Source organism: Camelina sativa, chromosome 8 (genome assembly GCF_000633955.1).
Source record: "Camelina sativa cultivar DH55 chromosome 8, Cs, whole genome shotgun sequence".
NCBI lineage: Eukaryota > Viridiplantae > Streptophyta > Magnoliopsida > Brassicales > Brassicaceae > Camelina > Camelina sativa.
The window spans coordinates 19792935-19818156 of record NC_025692.1 but is presented as its reverse complement, the minus strand read 5'-3'; the positions used below and the strand labels follow the sequence as shown (position 1 = coordinate 19818156).

General features: G+C 37.4%; 3 protein-coding genes and 1 pseudogene across 3 annotated transcripts in view; 3 read left to right on the top strand and 1 right to left on the bottom strand.

Moving 5' to 3' along the window:
• LOC104707577 (plant UBX domain-containing protein 4-like) overlaps positions 1-871 on the top strand; it is a 10905-nt gene extending 10034 nt beyond the window's left edge. Inside the window, exon 4 of the mRNA XM_019228550.1 lies at positions 491-871. Coding sequence (XP_019084095.1) covers positions 491-796 — 306 coding nt within the window. The 3' untranslated portion in view covers positions 797-871. The remainder of the gene's footprint in view (positions 1-490) is intronic.
• On the top strand, positions 1467-2904 carry LOC104707574 (probable LRR receptor-like serine/threonine-protein kinase At1g34110). The gene is made up of 3 exons (XM_019228788.1): positions 1467-1706; positions 1760-2363; positions 2465-2904. The coding sequence occupies exons 1-3, from the start codon at positions 1467-1469 to the stop codon at positions 2854-2856; spliced, it is 1236 nt and encodes a 411-aa protein (XP_019084333.1). The 3' UTR covers positions 2857-2904.
• On the top strand, positions 2957-3763 carry LOC104709716 (receptor-like protein kinase 2). Its single transcript, XM_010426282.1, has one exon. It carries the CDS (start codon positions 2957-2959, stop codon positions 3761-3763), a length of 807 nt encoding a protein of 268 aa, XP_010424584.1.
• Positions 17741-19879, bottom strand: LOC104707573 (annotated as a pseudogene).

Sequence of the window (25222 nt, the reverse complement as noted above, 5' to 3'; positions counted from 1 at the left end):
CCCCCCTGATCGAGTTGCTCTGTAAGTAGATATATTGTAATTGAACACGCCTTTTTCTCTCTTGTAATTTCCATGAGTTTTTATTTATCTTCTTTTGGATTTTAACAAAGGTACTGCAAATGTGAAAGGCCGCATAACCCAGATGATCTGATGGTGCAGTGTGAAGGGTGCAAGGACTGGTAAATACTAATTTTCATCATTCTATTTTCACCTTCTTTGTATTTTAACAATTGTTCCTCGGCTTCTAAGATATCCCATACTGAATGAAGATGATAATATTAGATTAATCGAGTTACTGGTCTTGAAAGTTGTGTTATCTAACTAGCACTTGTTTGAACTCATATTTACATAAATATCATAGAGATGGGGATTTTGGTCTTGCTAGATTTGGTAAATACATACTCTGTAGTGACGGATACAATATTCTTTACGTGGAAGTGCTTATTTTTAATTTTTATAATCGAGTTATCCGTCTCTTTTCTCATTGTAGGAACGAGAGAAGCGTAAGGTTTCATTTCAGGGTGTTGGAAAAACTCTAGGTGGTAGCAACGACGGCAGTGAAAGTAGCTCGCTGATAGCTCCAGATTCTACCGCCATTGCTATCCAAACCAAACAAACCGTTTCAGCCGCACAAGCACCATCTCAAAGTCTTGTAATAGATGAAACCGTTCCAACAACATCGATCCAGCTAAGACTAGCTGACGGGACACGCCTGGTGGCTAAGTTCAATCACCATCACACGATCAACGACATTCGCTCTTTAATTGAAACTCATCTCGACCTGGAGCTCCAGTGAACTACCAGCTTCAGGCAATGGAATTCCCACCAAAGCCCTTGACTGATCTCAGACAGACCATTAAGCAAGCCGGTCTCGCCAACTCTGTTATTCTTCAGAAATTCGAGAACTTTCTACAAGGGTCGGTGTTCTTTTGGGTCTATATATGTAAGTTTACTTCTTGGCTTTGTATAGTTTACAACATAAATGGTGTCACTTGTGGTATAGTTTTCACTTAATTTGTGGAAAATAAATTTCGTCTTTTATACATCATTTTTAGGAACAGTTACTATACATTTGTTAGTTTGGTAAGAGCATATCTTTGCTGTGTTTTTTAGACAACTGTGGAGTCAAGTCAACATGATGGAAATTTCAACAATTTATTTGAGAATGCAGACCCGCCAAGTCAGCTTTGTTCGGATTTAAGTCATTTTACCAATCAACTTGGACTTGCAATAAGTACAAAGCAAGACAAAGAAGACACTGCAAGTGGCAAACGTACGGCAAAAAGTTTCAGAAAAAAAAAATGCTGAAGACATGTCTTATCTCCTGCTTCCTCTTCATCTTCTTCGTCTTCTTCATACCAAAACTATCTTTCTCTTGCCCACAAGACCAAAGACAATCCCTTCTCGAGTTCAAGAACTTGCTGACTCACAGTGTCAAGAACCAAGCTGTAGCAGAAATCGACTCAATGGGACGTTTCAAGACATGGAGGCCAAACTCAGAGTGCTGCAAATGGCAACGCGTGAGATGCAATGCTCGTTCACCTTCCAGAGAAGTCATAGACCTAAATCTGAGCTCTCTTTTCAATTTTGGTGATTCAGTCTCAGTGAGTTTTAGCATTCTGAAATCGGTTCTGCGTATAAATTCTCTCGTTACGCTTGATATCTCGTCTAGTTTCATACAAGGAGAGATTCCTGGAGATGCGTTTGTGAACTTGACCAGCTTGATCTCTCTTGACATGAGTTACAATGATTTCCGCAGCTCAATCCCTCCGAAATTGTTCTCTTTGAACACCTTCAGTATCTTAACTTAAGATTGAGTGGTTTTGAAGGAGAGATTCCTGGATATGCATTTGTAAACTTGACCAGCTTGATCTCTCTTGACATGAGTAGGAATAGATTGAACGGCTCTATCCCTAATGAATTGTTCTTTTCGAAGACTCTTCAACATCTTCACTTAAGCAATAATCTTTTTGGAGGAGAAATTCCTGGAGATATGTTTGTGAACTTGACCAGCTTGATCTCTCTTGATATGAGATTCAATAGCTTCAACGGCTCTATCCCTCCTACATTGTTCTCTTTGAAGACTCTTGAGCATCTTGACTTAAGCATAAATGGTTTTGGCGGAGAGATTCCTGGAGATGCGTTTGTGAACTTGACCAGCTTGATCTCTCTTGACATGAGTGATAACAAGTTTAACGGCTCTATCCCTCATAAATTGTTCTCCTTGAAAAATCTTCAGCGTCTTGACTTAAGCTGCAATGTTATTGGCGGCACGTTGAGTGGTGACATCAAAGAGCTCAAAAATCTGCAGGAACTGATCTTATATGAGAATCTCATTGGAGGAGAGATTCCTCCAGAAATAGGTAAACACTAAAAAATAGTTCTCAATAACTAAACTTTATATTCATGTTGTGTAGATCGAAGCTGTGTTTTAAACTGTTTCTACCTTTTAAAATCTTACAAGGTAGTCTTGCGGAGTTGCGGAAGCTAGTTTTGAGGCAAAACAAGCTCAGTGGTTCTATTCCGTTGTCCATATCACGGTTAACGAAGCTCAAAAAGTTTGACCTTCGGAACAATTCCTTGTCTTATGAGATTCCAGACGGTATTGGGAACTTAGTCAATCTATCAACTCTGTCTTTGAGCATGAACAAGTTGTCGGGTGGAATTCCATCGTCGATTCAGAAGCTGAAAAATCTTAAAACCCTTAACCTTGAGTTTAACAATGGTTTGTCAGGTGAGATTCATAACTTTGTCAGACAACAGGCTCTCAGGCTCACTGCCTCCAAATTTGTTTCAGTCTTGGAGCTTATACTATCTTGCACTATCAAGGAACAACTTCTCCGGTCAGATCCCTGATATGGAATCATCGGTCACGATACTCATGCTGTCTTAAAACAACTTGTCAGGATCAGTACCGAAGTCTATTACAAAGTGCTCTAATCTGATGTTGTTGAACATGTCAAAGAATAGATTATCAGGTGAATTCCCGAGGTTTGGTCCCGAGTCAAACCTTGAGTTATCTTCCAACGAGTTCTCTGGGGCTATTCCATCTTACTTCGGGAGTGCCATTAGTATGCTCTTAATGAGTGACAACAATTTCAGTGGCGAATTTCCTCAGAACTTCAGAAATCTCTCAAATCTGATCCGTCTTGATCTCCATGACAACAAAATCTCCGGAGATTTCGCGAGTTTAACCTCCCTGTTACCTTCCTCTCTAGAGGTTCTTAGCCTGAGAAACAATTCCCTCAAAGGTTCAATTCCAGAAGGCATATCCAATCTCACAAGGCTTCAGGTCTTGGATCTCTCTGAGAACAATCTTGATGGGTATCTCCCTTCATCTATTGGGAATCTTGCATGCCTGATAATGTCTCCTGAGAGCTCATCGTCGGTTATGCGTCCATGGTTACTCTTTTTTACCGACGAAGAAAGCTTTAGAGAGATCAAAACACAAGATATATTTAGTTTTGCAGTGAACTGGAAGAAATCAAGACAAGTTCTTTTCCATAGAAATTTCTACCTCTATACTCTCGTAGATCTCTCGATGAACAAGCTACAAGGAGAAATCCCAGCTTCTTTAGGCAATCTCAGAAGCCTAAACGTCTTGAACCTCTCCAACAACGAGTTCTCTGGATCAATCCCACAAAGTTTTGGAGATCTTGACAAGTTAGAGAGCTTAGACCTTTCACACAACAACCTCAGTGGAGAAATCCCCAAAACGTTATCCAAGCTAAGAAAGCTTGTTAGGGGTGGATTCCCACCCTAACAATAAGCCCGGCCCATGAAGATTTTCCTATGGTCCAAATAATCACTTAAAAGAGTAAAGGGGTATTCTGGTCCTTTTAAGTGACAAACCGATACGGTTTCCTATAAATATAGACGTACGGCGCTTAAGCAGGAGATCTGCGAAAAAAGGAGAGTTAAGCGCTACGGAAATCATTGATAATCAACTAAGTATCTCGTCCAAAAACACGAAACGACGAGCCTCAAGCTCGTCCTCCTGATTTTCCTTTCGTCCGTTTTGTTTATAACCGTTGTAGTCCGAATTATTGTGCTCCGGCACCAAGTTATTAAAGAGAGATTCGATATCCTTTTTACCGAGCTATAAATATCTAATTGTGACCGATCCAGACATCAACAGAGCAGAATACTTTTGATTTGAGTAACAACAAGCTTTCAGGTAGAATCCCTGAAGGTCCTCACCTAGACAGGTTGAATGATACAAACATTTACGCAAACAACAGCGAAATCTGTGGTATGCAAATCCACGTACCATGCTCGTCTACACAGGCCGAGCTACCAGTGGAAGAAGAGGAAACAATGTTTTCACGGAGAGCTGCAGCCATAGGTTGTTCTTGTGGATTTCTTATAGCACTTGTGTTTATGTACTTCCAATAAGAAGATTTGGAAGTAACATATTTAAAATTACTCATCAAGAAAATATTTAAAATAATTTTTTTTTCTATCATTAGCTTATTGAAAGTTTATTAACGATGATTACAAAATAGTAATATGTTCAATTTTTTGCATCTCATTGAAAATTCATAATTAAACAATATTTGTGGGAATTGTTTTTTTTTGTTTGGTAGCCAAAAACATTATACAGTATGTTGGAGACTTGGAGGGAGTTGTTGCTTTAGTCAAGTTTCACTTATTTAAATATATATAAATGCATCTAACATTCTAACACCATTTCAAATCGAATATTTTACAAGTATAAATCATTGGCTGATTGGCGAAATCCCGAAAACGTTGTCCAAGCTAAGCGAGCTGAATACTTTGGATTTGAGTAACAACAAGCTTACCGATAGAATCCCTGAAGGTCTTCAGCTAGACAGATTGAATGATCCAAACATTTACGCCAACAACAGCGAAATCTGTGGAGTGCAAATCCAAGTACCATGCTCTACGCCATTGGCGGATCTAGATAGAAAAGTAATATGGGGCACAAATCTTTTTTTTAACCAAATTTTTTTTTCAGCACTAAAAACATAAGAAAATGTGTTAAAAAGGTTAAAATATTGAGAAAAAATTGCATAATATAGGATTTGAACCGCTCACCTTCTAAATAGTGTGGGACATTCTTTCCAAATAAGCTAAGGAACACTTTTGTTAACTCATCACTTAAACTGGTTATAAAAAGGTGCATGGGGCACATGCCCCACCTGCTACACACGTAGATCCGCCCCTGCTACGCAGAAGAAGGAGCCACCAAATGAAGAAGAAGAAGGGGAAGATAAAGAAGAGAAAACAATGTTTTCATGGAAAGTTGCAGCCATAGGTTATTCTTGTGGATTTCTTATGGCATTTGTGCTAATGTATTCCAATGGAATGTGGAAGTAACATAAATTAGTACTCATCAAAAAAATATTTTAAATTTTTTGTTTGGGAAAATAACTAGAATAACCTATATATTGAAACTAATAATTAGAACTTTTTCCATTAAGTAGCTACTGATTTATTTATAGTGACTACAAATTCTAATAAATCTGCAAGTGGCTGCACAGTTGTATTGAGGAAAGATTGTAAAACTAGATATTGCTAGATATTCAGAATGTTTGTGTTGTTGATCTCAAACCCTTACATCACGTATATATACAAGAGAGAAAAAGAATATACTAAACTTGGGTAGCAAGATGTATAACTTCCTAAACTCTAGGTGGAGAATATTCACAATACAACATAATAGCAACTATATCTTCCAATATTCCCCCTCAAGTTGAAGCATGTAGATCACATATGCCCAACTTGGATGATAGTTTTTCAAACGGAACACATCCCAACGCCTTGGTGAAAATATCCGCAATCTGATCATTGGTACCAATATGGACCATTGTGAGCGTCCCATCTTGTACCGCATCTCTAACAGCATGACAATCAGATTCAATATGCTTAGTGCGCTCATGAAACACCGGATTAAACGATATATGAATAGCAGCTTGACTATCACAAAACAAACGAACTGGCTTAGTCGGAGAACAGCCCAAATCAACAAACAATTTCTGAAGCCATAACACCTCTGTCAATGCATTTCGCATGGAGCGATACTCAGCTTCAGAAGAGGAGTGGGACACCTTATCTTGCTTCTTAGTCTTCCAAGAGATTGGAGCTCAAGAGAATGCCTTGACCCGGAGTACCCTTTAAATATCTCACAACATGCAATGCAGCTTCCATATGATCAACTCTCAGCGTTTTCATGAACTTGGACAGATGCTGAACTGAATATAACAATTCAGGACGTGTTGTAAGAAGATAAATCAGATGACCTACCAAATGCCGAAGGAAGAAAATCACTTTTGCTCAAACCCAACTTGTGATTTTGTTCCATCGGTATGGGAGAGGGTTCACACCCTAGTAGTCCAACTTCGGAAACGATATCAAGAACATACTTCCGTTGAGACATATAGATACCTTCAGGACTGCGAGCAATCTCAATACCAAGATACTCCTTAAACCTATTAATCATATGTGAGTGATTTCCACAGACCAACAAATCATCAACATAAATAAGGACTCGCAGCTCAATGTCACCCTTCGAGTACGTGAAAAGTGAATAATCTTCGTACGATTGAACAAAACCAAACTTCGTCAAGGCATGAGTAAGCTTAGCAAACCAGTAGTGCGGGGCTTGCTTAAGACCATACAAAGACTTGTGAAGGCGACAAACTTTATTGGGAGCAGAATGATGAAATCCGATAGGTAACTTCATATAAACTTCTTCTTCTAGATCACCATGCAAAAACGCATTGTCTGATAAGCTTCCCAATTTTTAGCAGCAACAATACGTAGTAAACTTCGAACGGTAGTCATTTTAACAACCGGAGCAAACGTCTCATTGTAATCTTCACCCTCGACTTGACGATTTCCACAAGCAACTAACCTTGCTTTGTAACGTTCTAAGGAGCCATCAACATTATACTTTATTTTGAAAACCCATTTATTATCAATAGCTTCTTTGCCAGGAGGTAAATCAACGATGCTCCAAGTACGATTTGGTTCCATAGTTGTAATCTCGATACCACAAGCATTAGTCCAATGAGGATCTTGTATGGCTTGTTTAAATGAAGTTGGCTCAACATCACTGACCACTGCCGCCAAAAATGCTCTATGAGCGGGTGAGAAATTATCATCACATATATAGTTCGTCAAAGGATAAGGAGTGTGTGTCCCTTGGACCGTAGACGAAGAAGCTGAGGTGAAGTCGGGTGAATCATGATGGGGTTCTTCAGTGCAGCGTGTAGAGTAAGTTACATAACCTTGCAAGCGAACTGACGGAGTTTTTGGCGTTTTTCTTTACCCAACTCATTACTACTATCTCGCAACACACCATCATGAGAACCAGAAGGAGATACATCCTTTACAACCACAAGATACTCATTTGTTTCAGTCGAAATAGGCACAACAGGAGCTGGGTTAGGAGACGCATCATCAACATGTGAAGTAGATGTCTCAGAGGCTAGTATCAACGAATCAGGCATGACAAGATCATTACCAATAGCACCATTACTCCCCTTGTCATCACGCGCGGGGGATACAGGAATCATCCAATCATCATCAACAATACCACTAGGAGATAGCATTGTCGTCATTTCCGAACCACCATGCCTTGTAGCCTAAGGAAACTCATCTTCTTGAAAAATCACATCACGAGAGACCAAGAATTCTTCGGTGTTGAGATCAAAGACCTTCCAACCCTTTCTTCCCAAACGGGTAACCCACAAAAATACAATGGCGACTTCTCTCACCAAACTTATCTTTATCTCGATCACGTCGGTGAGTATAACAAGATGAACCGTACACTTTTATGTGATCGAGCGAAGGCTTGTCACCGTAAAGAAGTTCATATGGAGTACGATTGTGGAGAACCTTAGTAGGAGTTCGGTTAATGAGATATGTGGACGTTAGAATAGCCTCTCCCCAAAACGAAACCGGCAAGCTAGCTTGAAAAAGAAGAGAGCGAGCAATGTTCCAAATATGACAATGCTTCCTTTCAACACACCCATTTTGTTGTGGAGTGGCAACACACGATGTGTGGTGTACAATCCCTTTGCTCTGAAAAAACTTTGTAAGACACATAAATTCAGTACCGTTATCACTTCACACCGTACGTACTGGCTTATCAAAGTGTCTTTCGGCATATGATCAAAAAATTTTAAGTACTTGACGAACTTCTGATTTCTCTAACAACAGATGTGTCCATACTGCCCTAGAGAAATGATCTAAAATTGTCAAAAAATATACAGCTCCACATGAAGCCGAATCACGGTACGGGAAACATCAACATGAATCAGTGAAAAACAATCCTTTGCTTTATTATAACTATCATTAAAAACTTCTCTTGTATGCTTAGCCCAAAAACAAACGTCACAAGGACTAGGACTAGCTAAATCAGAAACACCATAGCTTATCGGTAAAGTAGAAAGAACTGAAAACGTGATATGATCATGAGACCATCCAAGAAAATACTTGAGCCTTGTTCAACACGAACAAAGTTGAAGATGAATTCTTTCCAGCCAAACAACTATTTGCGATACATTCCATTTGCCAAATGAGGTTAATCTAGTTGTTCGCTTGAAGAGTTTTAGGTCCAACTAGTTTAAGAGCTTCCAGAATTATGTATGGCAACCAGGTGTTGTTTCTACTAAGCCAAAAGTAAAGAAATGGTACAGCCTATGTTGTTTCTCATCAGCAAAATTGGACCAAGGAGTGAAAGAGAGAGAAGTTCTAGGATGCACTTATTGGGCTAATTCAAGAGATTTTGGGCAAGGAGAGCATGGAAAAAACTATTGGGGATGATACCTATCAAGTTCAGCCCACTTTGAGCCTAATCCAAGTCCAAGAAAGCCCAAAATAATCATTTTGTTTTGTGGTCAAAGAGAAGTGACGAAAATGGAGTTCAACTCACCTTGGGAAGGACACCTTGGGAAGCCAAATTTCAAGAGTTGAATATTCATTCAACTATCTATCTTTATTATGTTTTAGTTTCAAGAATAATACTTGGCTTTGTGACCAATTTTTCTATCTCTTTATATACACATGTAATCTCATTTGAGAATGATCAATCAATTTTCCTTTTCATTTTATGAGTCTATCTCTTTGTTCTTTGTCTAGAACATATCTTTGTTTCTTGGTGTGTAATATCCAAGCAATAACCTCCTCTTGCTGGACTAGTGTGTCATATCTAGCAGCGATTGAAGTTGGTAATATCAGCAGCCTTCCGCAACTGCTGTGCAACCCCTCAATCCATCAAATCTCCCTTGTTGCACCTTGCACCTTGGCGAGTTTCTATCATTTCTAATCCGACTGAGTGATCCTCGAATTTTGGACGTATCAAAACGCAGGATGTCCTAGCCGACAGTGCCACAACGTCGAGTCACACTTCACTCCAACCTTGTTAACTTGCACATCAGCTACATCCGTCACATAGTATACCCCATCACGTTCTGCCCCGGCTCCAATCAGAATCTTCAAGAAACGGTCCTGTAAAACACAAAGTGTATTAGTAAACAAGGCAATACCACCGGTTTGTTTGAGCAACTTAGAGACAGAGATAAGTGAACAATTGAGATTTGGAACATATAAAACGTTATGGAGAGTAATATGATCCGAAACATGAAGCATGCCCATGCTTTGCGATATCGTGTTACTTCCATCGGCAAACCCAACGGAGAAAAGAGGAGTTGATACCACATCGACCAACAAGTTAATATTTCCGATCATGTGGTGAGAGGCTCCAGTGTCAAGAATTAATTCCTCGTGTATCTTACCAGAGAGTTTGTCCGGATTGGCACTTATTTTCTCCAAAGCCATCCTACTTATAGCTTGCCACTGTTCCAGAGTGAAACTTGGATACGTCGAGGCATGAGGGCTTGTAGCTTGTGCAGACGTTGCATAACCACGCCCACGACCTGGAAAATTAGACCGACCAGCTCCTCCACGACCGGATCCACATCCTCCTCTGTTTCGATTGGTCCACCACTCTAGATATCCGACGATCTCCCAACAAAACTCCTTCTCGTGACCTGATCTTCCACAATTAGAACAGAGTAAGTTATGGTCTCTGTTTTTGTTGTTGTTGTTATGCAAAAACCCAGAGCGAGTCCCAAACCCATAAACTTCACCCTCGTTTCCAACTATTGGAGAAACTGACTCTTGTTGCAGTGGATCTCGTCGAGTAGTATCCCTACTGCATCATATTGTGTTGTTCCTTCTTCTTTGCAGCAAGGCGTTGCTCTTCTTGAACAGCTTTGGCATAAGCTTGTGCCAAATCAGGTAGAGGATCAACATCAACAATCTGGCAAATTACGTTGCCAAAACGAGACTCATCAAGTCCCATAGCAAACTGGTGAACTTTCTCTTCCTCTTGATCTTGTGCGATTTTGGCAGCTGCTCCGCAAGTACACACCGGGAGTTGACGATACCATTGGAGTTCGTCCCACAAGTTCACAAGACGTCTGTAGTAGTCCATGATGGACTGCCCTTCTTGTTTACACGAACCCAGCTGACACACGAGCTGGTGAATTTGAACTTTGTTTCCAATAGAGAAACGACTCTTCAAACTTTCCTACAACTCTGCAGCGTCATCAATAAACGACATAGTTGACCTAACACGAGGAGAAATTGAAGTGAGAAACCATCCGATAACCATCGAGTTCACGCTTGTCCAAGATTCCATCTCTGAACTGTCTTCTTTAGGTTTGTGGATTGACCCATCGACAAACCCTATCTTCCTCTTGGCACAGAGAGCGTTGAACATCTCAGTTGTCCACTCTGCATAATTCTCTCCTGTCAACATGACAGAAGAGATCATAGAACCTGGATTGTCCGACAAGGACAAGGTTTACGGCGTGACATTGTTAGAGTCAGAGACCTTGACGAGAGCTTTATCTTCAGTCATCGTAACTGTGACATCCTGGTTTCAGAGATTTGTGGAGAGGTTTAAAAGAATTGATTTGGCCACCTATGTCACCAAAACTGCACTTATCTTTTCTGTCAAGGGTCCTGAGAGAACTCCAGAGTTAAGCGTTCTTGAGCTGGAGTAGTCTCAGGATGGGTGACCTTCCGGGAAGTGACCGTCGGAACTGTGTGAGTGAGGACAAAACACAGGGAAAGATCATGTGGTGATTTGTAGGAACGTTAACAAGTCTTTAAAACCTCCCGGACGTAGCAAACCGATCGTCGTATATGGATGGGCTCACGGGCCTAGTGAGAGGACGTGAGGCCCATTAAGAAAAGTGGGTCCATGGACTGGGATTAGACATGTGGCTCACTAAGAGGTGGTGGTTGGGGCCTTACAGTAACAATTGAAACAAACAAAACAGAGAAACCAAAACGAAGAGAAACGAAGGAAAAACAGAGAAAAACAGAGAGAACAAATAAAACAAAGCTTTTAAGCTTTTTGCTCTGATACCATGTAAAACTAGAGATTACTAGATATTCAGAATGTTTGTGTTGTTGATCTCAAACCCTTACATCACGTATATATACAAGAGAGAAACAAAATATACTAAGCTTGGGGAGCAAGATGTATAACTTCCTAAACTCTAGGTGGAGAATATTCACAATACAACATAATAACAACTATATCTTCCAATAAATATAATTGTTAGATTGACTCGTAATGATCACAGTTTTATTCAATGTTACACCAGACATATTTTTAGTGACTACAGATTTGTTTAATATTATGGTCACATATTCAGTCCCGACTAAACTAACTTTTTAGCGGCGGCAAACTTAATCCTACAGACTTGTTCAGATCCTTTAACAACTGAACCACCGATTTTTTCTACAGATTTTTTATTGTGTTTCCGCCGATTTTCAAATCTACCGCAGATTTTATACCTACTGCAGATTAATAAAAATAAATCTGTCACATAATTTAAGAAGACACCACAGTTGACTCATTGATAGTTGACCCAAACCTTACCTTATGTTCTAAAGTTTCGATTTAGGTAAATTTTTAGTAACATAGTAATAAATCTTCAATAACATAATAATAAATCTGCAATAACATAAACTTTTTTTCAACAATATAATACAAAGTCATGAGCTCTTGATACAAATGTAATTGTAATATCGTTGAGGCAGAGAACTTAGGGTGGACCTAACCGAGTTCCTTTTACAATAAACAATTGTTGAGTTCTAATATACATAATCATTAAATCTTTGTACTTACAGTTTAGGTTTTTCAATCGATTTTAGATTTAGCCACTTAACTCTTTTTCTCCTTAAACTTTATTATCTTTCCTCATCACACAATGCAACATATTTTGTTCCACCTACGATCTAATTACTTTGAATTAAACCAAAACAAGATACAATTCATAGATATGTGCTTAAGTTACTTAATGGTCTATATTCTTCTTGTAGGCCATTACAAAACTAATCACAACATAAACGCATACAAATTCTCATGTAATGATTAAGTAATCCACCATGACTATGAACAAAAGCACAAAAACTATGGTTTTGAAGGTTGTTAGATCTTGCATCTCTTTCACATATAATTTGACAACTACTTGAAGCTCTCCAATATCAAATCTTGTGCTTTGATGACCAAAACAAGTAGCGCATCTTCAGTGTCTCTGGGAGACTTAAGTCCATTGCATGATTTTGGACTCTACGCCATTTGATGGTGGAGTGTTGCTGCATACATATTTCCAATATGTGGGGCGCCTATGATTTGCAGTTGGATTTGCATGTTCTGATATATATGTGGGTATTTTAATCCCATGTTAAAATTAGGGAAGAGGGTGACCGAAACATTGCCAGCATTTAGTGTTGTTTGGATAGTTCCAATGCAAGCGTGCTGATATTCCCTGTCTCGGGTGTCAAGAAGAGCTACTCATGCTACAACTGGTAAGCTTTTTCTACCATGAAGTATTAGCGCCAAGCGTATTGCTCCATAGTAAATATGGGTATATCCTTGATTTTGCCAATGATGTATTGAGTCTAAGGGGAATCATTTGTTCTGTTTATGTCGTCGGGATGAAATGTTGTTCTAACGAAGATGCTAGAACGAGCTCTTTTGCGTTATGCTTGTTTGGGACAAACATTTGACGAATGACTTTTGGAAAAGTGGAATTTGGTTTGGTGAAAGCTTTGTAAGGATTAAGTAACGCGAGTTGGGTAATACGAACCTTACTATCATCACTCACATACTCTACTTCATATAAGTAATCAACTTTTTTAGAATTTGATCGTCGAAAAGAGACAGCTTTAGACAAAGAAGATGAACTTTCCATAATATACGATAGAACCATAAACCAAGACAGAATATCATAACTCTCTTCTAACCTTTGAAGTAATTACAATCCATAAGTTGTCTCCTTGTTTTCTTTTTTGTACTACTAATATAGAGAAAACAATCAAGAGGTGCTTAGCTACGCAAACCGAGGCAACACATCTAATATACCAAAAGCCTCAAGGTACTTCGAGCATCACAACAAAAAAAATTCTCCATACTGTTTTTCTTAGCATAGTTAGAATTCTGATGTGGAGGATCCATTAATATGGCAACCACAGAGCATACTTTCTTACTAGCATAGTAGAAGATAACGTCATGGCATATTACCTCTCTTGAAGAGAAGAGCTAGAGTTGCCATGGCTCTGATACCAAAATTACGCACACATAGTGGTACAACCACTAAGGAGATTTTTAGGATCAAGGCTAAGTGTTTAGGAAGTGTTTTTGGAATGATTTTGTAAGGATATAAGAAAGATCTTTGTACAAAGGGATAAACTTTATTATTTAAACACTCAAATGATTAAAAGTACTCTTAAGACTCTCACTCAAACTCACTTGCTCAAACTTGAATGAAATTCTTCACCAATCCTCGCTAATAATAGTACAAGTCTTAGGGAATATTACATAGAATATTCCTTAAAATATTACATAGAATATTCCTTATCAAATCTATAGTACATTTTGGACATTAATTAATTAGTTGTTGTATTTACCTTGATTTATGACCTATTACAGAAATATATATAAGAAATTTGAAAAGAAGGTAAAGAACCAAAATAAAACAGAATTTGTAATAAGAAAAACATATATATAAGAATTAGATGTTAGATAATCATAGTTATTTTTTAGGAAAACACAAAACAAGAATGAAAAGTGAAGTAATGTTACATGAAAAATGAATATGTAGTTTCTACCATATCATCTAATAGTTGTTAGGTAATTACCTTGTAATTACAACTTTCAAATGTTATCTCTCTACATATTACCAAATCATTCAAACTGATTCAAACGGTATTAGTAGAAAATGGCATATTCAATAAATGATACAAGTAGTTCATATTTAAACATATTATTTAAAATGCTTCACTTTCCAATACATCTAATTCATATTTTGTATTTCATCTTCAGTTGTGGTAACTAAGTTTTTTTCTCAGAATATATTTTTATCAAATCTATAGTAGTACATTTTGGACATTAATTAATTAGTTGTTGTTACCTTGATTTATGACCTATTACAGAAATATATATATAAGAATTTTGAAAAGAATGTAAAGAAACAAGATAAAACAGAATTTGTAATAATAAAAAAAGTATATATATAAGAATTAGATGTTAGATAATCATAGTTATTTGTTTAGGAAAACACAAAACGGAAATAAAAAATGATGTAATTTTCAACAATAACAAAAGAGATCATAGATATTCTGCAGTCGCACATACATTCTTTCTTAAATATGATCTAAGTCAAAGAGAATTTATTCACATGAATACTCCTCTAGTATTTCCTTCCAAAGTAGCCGTACCAACACCATTTAAAAATACGAAATGTTACATCGTCCAAAAACATATACCCTTAAAGATCGTGGCAATTAATCAACGATTTACATTGCATACAAGAAACATAAGATATTCATAAGACATACCGCAAACTCCAAAAAAAGCTTCCTTTTTGCTGCTTCTCAGTTCTCATATACACATAATATAACTTCATTGATATATGAGAGCAAAATCATAGTTGAGTGGTTCTTCTATCAAAAATGTATTAAAACACAGAGTGATGATCCAGAATCGAGCATCTTCTTGCCTCTTTTATTAACCTATGGCATCTTGATTAGGTCTGGCTTATCAACATAGTCAATGTTTTACTTCTTTGGTGGTGGTTTTTGGTAGTTTTCCTTAGTCGTATCACTTGTGTCTCTTTTATTATTGTCTACATCACTTGTGATTGGGATGGTGGTTACTCTTTCTACATGAAGTCACTTATCTTCTTCAGTCTAGGAATTTGACTGATGCAATTGAAACTTCTGTTACGACTTGATTTTCCAGATTTGTTGAAGGATGAGTTTTCGATTGATCCTGCAAAAGAGAAAGATAAGAAGAGTGAGACTAAGATGATGAAGAACAAGAAGATTTGAAGTTAGATGGAGAAGAAGAAATGGTCATGGCGTCAACGGAGGAGAGAATCAAGAGAAGGAGAAGATTGTTATTTTGTTGTTGTGGACCAAGAAGACTAATGGGTTGGAGTTAAGCCCACTTAAGGTTTGTGTCTTTAGTGTTCTTTGGACTATTAGTGGTGTTAGGCCCAAATAAGAGTTTCTGTTGTTTACTTAGTTTAATTAAGAAAGTTGGTAAAAACCTTAGTTAGACTAGAGTAGATAATATAGTTGTTGGAGTTGTTACTGGCTACTGGCTAAGGTAAGGTTGTGTAAGGTTGCTTGTGTCCATAAGTTTAATGACTAGATATAGTGATGTAATAGTTGTCAAGTCTAATTGAATGAGTGTAAAAGAAATCTATTATAAGTACTAGGTTGTGAACCCACGCTACGCGTGGGTTTATATGATATATTTTGGAGAAAATTGTATATGATTGATCATAATGAAAATCTTATCAAAAAAAATTTTGATTACTTTTAACGCACAAAAAAATATTTCAAATGCAGAATTTTAAAAATTTATAAAAAAATAATTGTATAAAGGAATCAAATATGATCAAAAGAATAAATAATCAATCTTCTTTTCTCATTTTTAATTATCCACTAACACATATGTCTTAGTATGTCTTTTTACATTCATTTTTTTCATATTTTCAGATACCTTCTCGTCATCTTCATTGTCATTTTTCATTGTCGTTGTCATCGTTACTTTCACAGTTCGCTTCTTTGTCATACTCTTCTTCTTTCTCATCATCTTCTTCATTTTTTCCGTCTTCTCTCCATCTTCATTTATGTATAATATTCATTATTATGTGGTTAAAAACAAAACAAAAAATCTAAAACCTTAACCAAACATAGCTCCATGAGCCGGTGAATTAACTACCCGAAACAACATCGTTCATTTGACCTTCTGAACTCGAACTTCAAATCCATTCTAGCATAACTTAGTTTCCCGTCATCAGAATACTCCTAACAAATTAACTACCCGAAACAACATCGTTTGTTTGCTGCCTCCACAGAACGTGCCATATATGAAATTTAAGAATAAATTTCCTCGAACATGTTTAAGAAACCATAAACCTCTCCATGATATATAGATAGACACACACAATACCATCAAAATCATTACATTATTTTCTCATAAGAATTCTGCAAGACCAGCATAGCCACCAAATACACTCAGTTATTTTCAAACTAAGTCTTAATGCTATAAAATTGCAAATTACTTGCAAAGAAAGTAACATAAACATGACCACATGTATAACTAATAAAGCATGTGTGCTGTCGTCCATGATTTCTTCTGTAAATCTAAAAACTGATCTCAATTAACATCAAATCAAAGTCTTGCGATTCATAACCGATATGAAAAAGCACAAACATTTAACCAATGATGTTTGTCATCGTTCCTTTTTCTTTTTTCAGACTCAAAAATTTTAGACTTTAAAAATTTTTAATAGATTTTAAATACTTTTAATATTTTAAAATTTAAATGTACTTTAAATATTTTTAATATTTAAGTATTTATAATATTTGAATCTGGTAAAGTTTCAATATTTATAATATTTTAAACTTTTTAAATTTTAAATATTATAATGTTTTTTTTGATTTGCTCAAATGGAAAACTAGGTTAAACCGAATAAATTTTTTAAATTTGGACGCATGATAAGTCAAGCTTCCTGCTCATTCGTAGCTGGAAACGTATTCGTCTTATCTATATTGGTTATGAACCATTGTCAAAAAAATTATAGCCGATATGGGACGTTATACATATTTTATTTTTCTATAAATTTAACTTTTTCTTTTTTCTAAAGAAACTTAATAATATAGAAAAATATTATTTTTCAAAAATATAAATTAGTGACATATCAAATTCCTATTATTTGTTTTAAATCATATGTGGACAAATTAAATATAAATGTTAAATGCTTACATGTCAAATCACTATTGTTTAAAATTTTAAGTGGACAGCTTAACAAGCTTATAGTTTCTACTTTTATTTAGTATAGATGTAATGTGTGTGAAGTTGTATTGTAGGAATATTTTTCAAAAATATAAATTAGTGAGATATCTAATTCCTATTATTTGTTTTAAATCATATGTGGACAAATTAAATATAAATGTTAATGCTGACATGTCAAATCACTATTGTTTAAAATTTTAAGTGGACAGTTTAACAAGCTTATAGTTTCTACTTTTATTTAGTATAGATGTAATGTCTGTGAAGTTGTATTGTAGAAAAAAAAATGTATGATTAAGAGTGTTGAGAAATTGCTTTATGATCAGAGAAACAAGCAAACCTGAAATCAAAGTGAGAATTGCAACAAAAAATCACACTCTCGATTACATTTTAGCTTTTGGAACAATAATATGAATGCGAATGAAACAATAAAACCATATATGATAGAACCAACACTCATCATCAAACGTTAGTTCAAATCTCTTCACCCAAATAACTCGATAAACATGAACGGGAACATATATACCCATTGTTTTCGTTACAATCCTTAAGGATGACGGAAACCCTATCGGGAGTGACATTGGATGCAAATTGGCCGAGTGTTATGATTGTTAGGAAGCACCTCAAACTCGATTTCTTTGTCCCCAAAAAGGAGGTTTTCTTTAGGCATGAGACGAGAGAAGTCTCCTAATACACACTGAGCATGCAAGGAGACTCCACAATCAGAACATGAATAGAACCATATACTTGGATTTAACTGCCTCTCACAAATGTCGCACCAATATTTAGTACCGCTCGCCTCTTCCTCTTTGTCACAACATAAAGTGAGAGGGTGCCCATCATTCCTATGCCATATCTTTTTTGGCAGCTTCGCACAATTTAAACACAAGTCAAAGTCACAAGCTTCACAACGAAGCATAAACTCATCTACAACCTTTTCACATCCATCGCAGTTGTTGCCCTCATTTTTTTCAAAATATAAGGGATGCTGATGGCCATCATGAACGAGCGGCTCATTAATCGAACCACAATGGACATCTACATCTGAGCAGTCTTGGGAGATATATGCGAAACCATCACATAACATTCCACACAACTTGCAGTCTGTAACTCTCCCACCTTTCATTAATGTATATGGTCTGGTGCCAAAGACAAGTCTTTTCTTCTTAGAAAGATTAGCACATTTTTCATGGAGGATGAAGTTACGACACTTTACACAGCTGTAGATCGGGTCAAATCCAACTGGATGGATACATGCTTTACATCGTCCGTGCTCATCGCGATTGACTTCCTTGTTGAGCTTTAAATTATGTCTTTTATGACTAAAATGACGTATCAAGTTTTCACCCTTTACCGTGAATGGTGAAACATCTTCCATGATCTCAGGTGTTCCTTCCAATTCTACATTATCCCATACGTCATCTCTCCTTGCACATGTAGAATGAACAGCATAGTCGGGGCAAACAGAGCATTTATAAGCCCCCTTGTACTGACTTACATTTTCGTGACAAATTCCGCATTTCGAATACCCTCCGCCCAAATGATGAGTGAAATGAACGCGATGATCATGACGATTGACATTGATGACACGAGGTGTGTCGATACACGCTCTTGCGGCAGTAAAATCACATTGAAGACATATATACAACGCAAACTCGCTTTCTTCGCCACAAATGTCACATATACATGAGGTTTTCCTAAGAAAGAGAGTAAGTGGATGTTTGTGGGTCTAGATGTGCTCAATAACAACGAGTGGTGGGTTTTTGGTACATCCAAGGCACGATGTGAAATTGCAAATGGAACAATGACAAAGAATGTTTTCTTCTGTTTTTCCACATAAACGACAACTAGTCTCGGCATCATCCGTAAGTAATTCGGATGCGATAAACTTAAGAGGATGAATAGAATGACAAGGATGATGTACCTCTTTCGAGAGATGGACACAATCCACGTGGAAGTACACACCATCGCATTCAAGACATGAATATGATGGTCCGTCAATAGACTCCTTGCATAGTTCACAAGGGACCTTCTCCTCTCGTGTCTTCAAGAAGACAAGTGGATGGTCATGGCACCGTGGATGTTCCAAAGTGAGCGGTGACGGTTTCATCCCACAAGCCAAATCCACTTTGAATTCACATGTGGAACAACTATAACAGGGAGGCAACAGCTTTTGTCCACACAAATCACATGGACCATCGCCAGAGTTATTGGTGAGCAGGAGAGGATGATGGGGGTGGAAACTATGGTTGACGATCACCTCTGGGGCCTCGGCACACTCCTTATGGAACCAAACATAACAGTAAGGTTCATTGCAAAAATAGCCGCTGTACATGGTATTATTAACATGGCAGCCATCACATTCACCGGTAATTGATCGAGCTGAAGGAAAAAGAGGATGCTCATGAATGGGTAGCTTTACTGATGTTTTGTCCATGTTTGGATCGATATATAAGTGAATGAATCAAAATGGTTTTGTAACTCTGTTTGACGAGATCCCCAATTAGTGAAGTCGGAAGACGTCGTTTTATATGCCTCTGTAAACGGTTGTGTTAGCGTCAGTTTGACACAAAGGATGTATTAAAGAAAAGTCAGAGATATTATTGCAAGGGATTTACGCTGATAATATTTAATCAAATCTATCACAATAATTATTAGTTATTGACTGTCCAAAGTCTTTCTTCTCAACTACACAAATAATTGAACTTAAACAAATGTTTCAATAGTATAGTTTATCTTGACGTAGGCGTGGTTGATGAATGCAAGTCGTTGGCGTCTTTCTCTCGATTTGAATTGTTTATAAATTTTGAGAATTAGAAAACAAGTCGCATTGTCTGTTTTATTGATGATGACTCAGTTGACTTATATAAAAATGCCATAAGTTATGACCCACAACTTTAAAATATTTACAATGACTGGAGATTGTAACATGCTAGTAGCAATAATAATAAAGAAAGTGAAATAAGTTGGAAAGTCGTGTGTGTATAAAGCTAGTTTCCTAAGAGTTTATAATATCAAATCTAGGTAAAATATTTTTACAGATATCCTTAGCCTTATAAGAAACTAACCTATAAAAATGTTAAAAAAAACAAAAAAGGAAACAAAACAAAGCATTATAAAATGTCTACAAAAAAAAAAGACAAAGCATTATAAAATTAGCCTAAAACAATCTCTTACTTTATTTAATATATTATTTATCAGAAGGAAATTAGTTATAGAAATTGATATTAAAATTTTGGTTAATAATTATGGGATAGAGAGAAAAATTACCTTTTAGAACTATTTTTGTTTAGTATGTTATTTACTTTTATCATATGAAAATATTTAACTTGTTAAACATTTTTATGTTATTATTGTATGAATGCATTTTTTTGTTTTACGCACAGGAACAAATGTATTTTTACCGTCTCTGGCCACCATTGACCTCGGCAGTCGTTAGCTAAAGGTAAATTCATTAGAAATAACAATATATATATATATATATATATATATATATATATATATATATAATTTTGTACTCCTTTGCTTCATTTCCTCTGTTTCTTCTTTCAAACTTTCTCTTCCAAATATGATTAATAAAAGTATGAATGAGTTGATTGCTTGAGTATTTACCAAATACATTTAATCGCGAGTTAGTATATGCGGGGCGATTGTAAAATAAAAATCCAAAAATGTTTTTTTATAAACCAAACTGATATATAATTCCGTTTTAATTATAAAATCTAAATCCTAACCACCTCATTTGTAATCTAAAACCGATATATAATTTCGTTCTAATTGTAAAATATAAACTCTGACTACCTCATTTGTAAATCCAAACCTGACATATAATTTCATTCTAATTGTAAAATCTAAACTCTAACTACCACATTTGTAAACCCAAACCGACATAATTTAGTTCTAATTGTAAAATCTAAATCCTAACCATCTCATTTATAAACTCAAACCGACATAAAATTTCGTTTTAATTGTAAAATCTAAACCCTAATCACCTCATTTGTAAACCCAAAACGACATATAATTGTGTACTAATTGTAAAATCTAAACCTTAATTCTCATTTTTAAACACAAACTGATATATAACCTTGTTTAATTGTAAAATCTAAACCAAACCAATATTTAACTTTTCTTAATTAAAAGTATTACAAAATTTGTTTTCTTAATTTGTTTTGCTTTTTAATTTAATTTTGATTTATTTTTTAAATAAAAAATTAAATAGAAGATTATGATTGGTTGGGAGAAGAGGAGGTGAATACAACCGTTCATCCCTAGGGGTGAACTAAGTATTTTTCTAAACAAAATATATCAAATACACTCTAAATATCTTCACCAAACTCATTATATTCTTTAAAGGCTAAGAAAGATGGCGCTTAGATTAAAGCTAGCGTTCTCCATTTCTGTTTCTTTTCCTGATCGTGCTGAGTAGATTAAAATCCATGGTGCTCAATTTTGTTGATCCCCATTTGAATTTGAAGTGACGATGATAGTTTGATTATAATTAACGGATCGAATATGTAAAATCTCTTTTGTTTTTTATACAATCCCTCTTTCTAGTCTGTTCATATGTTTTGACAAGCGTGATGATTAAACTATATTATATTCTTCTATATCTCAAAGAGTGATTACACGATCATATATATACATACAGAATTCAAGAGAGAGCCTCTAGGTTAAGTAAGTATAGAAACTATTGATACAAGGAAAGAATATATTGAAGTATTGATGACAGTTGATGATGTATCCTTAACATTCCCCCTCAAAATGGAGGGGCTGATGTCACTCCTATCTTGGACCGGAGATGAAGAAACCGTTGGCGAGATAGTGGCTTTGTTAAAGCATCAGCGAGTTGGTCGTTTGTGTGTACATGAGCTACACGAAGAAGTCCATTCTGTACCTGACCCCTTACAAAGTGATAGTCAATTGCAATGTGTTTCATCCTTGAGTGGAGCACATGATTAGCACATAGAAAAGTAGCTCCAACGTTGTCGCAATAGATGACCGGTGGGGCGGTTTGTGTGATTCCAAGTTCAGTGAGAAGACTACATATCCACCGTAACTCAGATGCTGTATTGGCCACTGCCCTGTATTCGACCTCGGTCGATGATCTAGCCACACCATTTTGTTTCTTGGCAGACCATGAGATGGGGTTGCTTCCAAGGTAGACGATATATGCATTGGTGGACACATAGTCGTGAGAATCTCCAACCCAATCAGCGTCGGAATATGCATGTAAAGAGAGTGGGGGCGTCACCGAGAAGAAGATGTCGTGCGTTGGTGTCCCGGAGAGGTAGCGAAGAATCCGTTTGGCTGCCTGCCAATGAACATCTGTGGGCTTGTGCATGAATTGAGAGAGACGATTGACGGCAAACGCAATGTCAAGACGTGTGAATGCCAAATATTGCAGACTCCCAACCAGTTTGCGATAAGTCTTTGGATCAGAGAGTGTGGTGCCAGTTGTAAGAGTGAGCATTGGAGAAGAGGCCATCGGTGTAGATATTGCATTGGCATCGGTCATGTTATATTGATGGAGCAGATCAACAATGTATTTCTGCTGAGAGAGATGAAGACCTTTGGATGTGCGGTGTACTTCAAGGCCAAGAAAGTAGTTGAGATCTTCAGGGTCCTTGACAGAAAAACGATCAGCCAGCAAGGTGAGAATCCGATTGATATCCGCTCTGTTGCTTCCTGTCACAAGTATATCATCGACATAGACAAGCAAATAGAGATAGTCTTTGCCATTTTGAAACACAAACAGAGATGTATCTGCCAAGGAGTTGACAAAACCTACTCCAACCAAGTAGTTCTTTAACTCCGTATACCAGACCCGTGGTGCCTGTTATAACCCATAAATGGCTTTGCGGAGACGACAGACATGGTTTGAAAAATCAGAGTTGACGAAGCCAGGAGGTTGCTCCATATAAACTTCTTCATCGAGGGTACCTTGAAGGAAGGCGTTGTTGACGTCAAGCTGTTTTATAGGCCAGCCTTTGGAGACAGCAACATCAAGAACAAGCCGAATGGTTGTGGATTTAATCACAGGACTGAAAGTCTCAGTATAATCACGGCCAAGTTGTTATGAGTAGCCCTTGGCTACCAACCTTGCCTTGCACCTGCCAAGAGAGCCATTAGAGAGAAACTTGTTCTTAAACAGCCATTTACAACCAACAACATTCAAGTGAGGCTGTCGAGAAACAAGGTCGAGAGTTTGATTTTAAGCAAAAGCATCTATCTCTGTGGACATGGCTCCTCTCCATGTTTTGTCTTTAAGTGCCTGGTTTATAGTATTAGGTTCAGGTGGGATGTGTTTGGACAAGGAAACAGAGAGGTTCAATTTTGCTTTTGGTTTGGTGATATTGTTTTTCCGTCAGGTTTTCATCGGATGTTGATTGTCGGGGTGAAGATTTGGAAGTGAGGAGGGATTGACTTGGTTTTGTGAGATTGTAGTCGTGTTTGAAGGGAGAGGTTGTGGACTGGGGTTTTGTGGTTGGGTATTTGTAGTGGGCTTTGGTTGTTAGGCTTTAGTTGGGGGATTTCGGCGAGAATATTGCTTGAGAGGGGCCGGTTGTTGGGTTTGGACTGGTTGAGGATGTCTATCTCTTGAAACTCTATCACGATCCAAATCAACATTTTCGAGACTTACCGTCGGGCGAAGATCTGATATTGAGGGTCCGGGAGGAGGTGACGATACGAGTGGCGGCGGTGATGGCAGTGTGACATTGGGTGGCATGGGAGCGGTGATGTTTGGTGACGGAATAAGCACGACAGCAGGATTCGGGCATTGTGAGGAGTTAGGCTCAACGGTGGGTATTGTTGGAGGAGGAGGGGTCGGACTTGAAAACGGGAAGCTCCGTTCGTCAAAGCGGACATGTCGAGACACATATATCCGATCGGAGGTAGGCTGGAGACATATATATGCACTTTGGATTAGCGAATAGCCCAAGAATATGCAAGGTGTCGAACGATTCTCAAGTTTGTGCTTGGTGTAGGGTCGCAGCCACGGAAAGCAGAGGCACCCAAACACTCTAAGTTTGGTGTAATTTGGAGTTGTATCAAATAGTTTCTTCAATGGAGTCTCCATGTTGATAACCGGCGTAGGAAGTCGATTGATGAGATACACGGCCGCAGCGAACGCATAAGTCCAGTACGTGGTTGGCATGCCTGCGTGTGTGAGAAGAGATAAACCAGTTTCAACGATGTGGCGATGTTTCCTTTCAGAGACGTCGTTGTGTTCAGGGGTATGAGGTGGAGTTGTGAGATGAGTAATGCCGGCACTGGATAAGAAGGACTTGAGTGCAATGAATTCGCCACCATTGTCAGTGTATAGAGTGCCAATACGGCTGTTGAATCGGTTATCAACAAGTGCTTTGTACGTGATGAATGTTTCACGAACCTGAGACTTTGTCTTGAGTGGGTAGATCCATGTGTAGCGCGTATAGTGGTCAACTAGGACAAGGTAGTATTTAAAGTTGTCTATAGAGATGATTGGGGAGGTCCAGACATCAAAAAAGATAATGTTTAGTGGATGAGTGGAAACAATAGAGGTTTGAGAGAAAGGTAGCTTGTGGCTTTTATTGATAGCACAATCAATGCACAACATAGTCTGTGAATCTGATTGTAAATAAGGAAGATAACTGTTTGAAGAATAGAATGTGATGGGTGGCCTAAGCGAGAGTGCCAGTCTCTTAAGGATGGTTTTGATGATGATGGTGAGGCAAAGAAGGATTGGATGATGGAAGAAGAAACCGGCCACTCGTAAAGCTCCCCTTTAGTTCTCCCTTGGAGTAATGGGACCCCCGACATCAGATCCTTCACCTGAAAGTAAGCAGGGAAAAATTCAACCGAGACCTGATTAGAGTTACAAAGACG

Coding starts and splice junctions, on each gene's coding strand:
- LOC104707574 (XM_019228788.1), top strand. CDS start 1,467: ATGGGACGTTTCAAGACATGGAGGCCAAACTCAGAGTGCTGCAAATGG. Junction 1,707..1,759: donor AGATTCCTGGAGATGCGTTT/GTGAACTTGACC, acceptor TGATTTCCGCAG/CTCAATCCCTCCGAAATTGT. Junction 2,364..2,464: donor AGAGATTCCTCCAGAAATAG/GTAAACACTAAA, acceptor AAATCTTACAAG/GTAGTCTTGCGGAGTTGCGG.
- LOC104709716 (XM_010426282.1), top strand. CDS start 2,957: ATGTCAAAGAATAGATTATCAGGTGAATTCCCGAGGTTTGGTCCCGAG.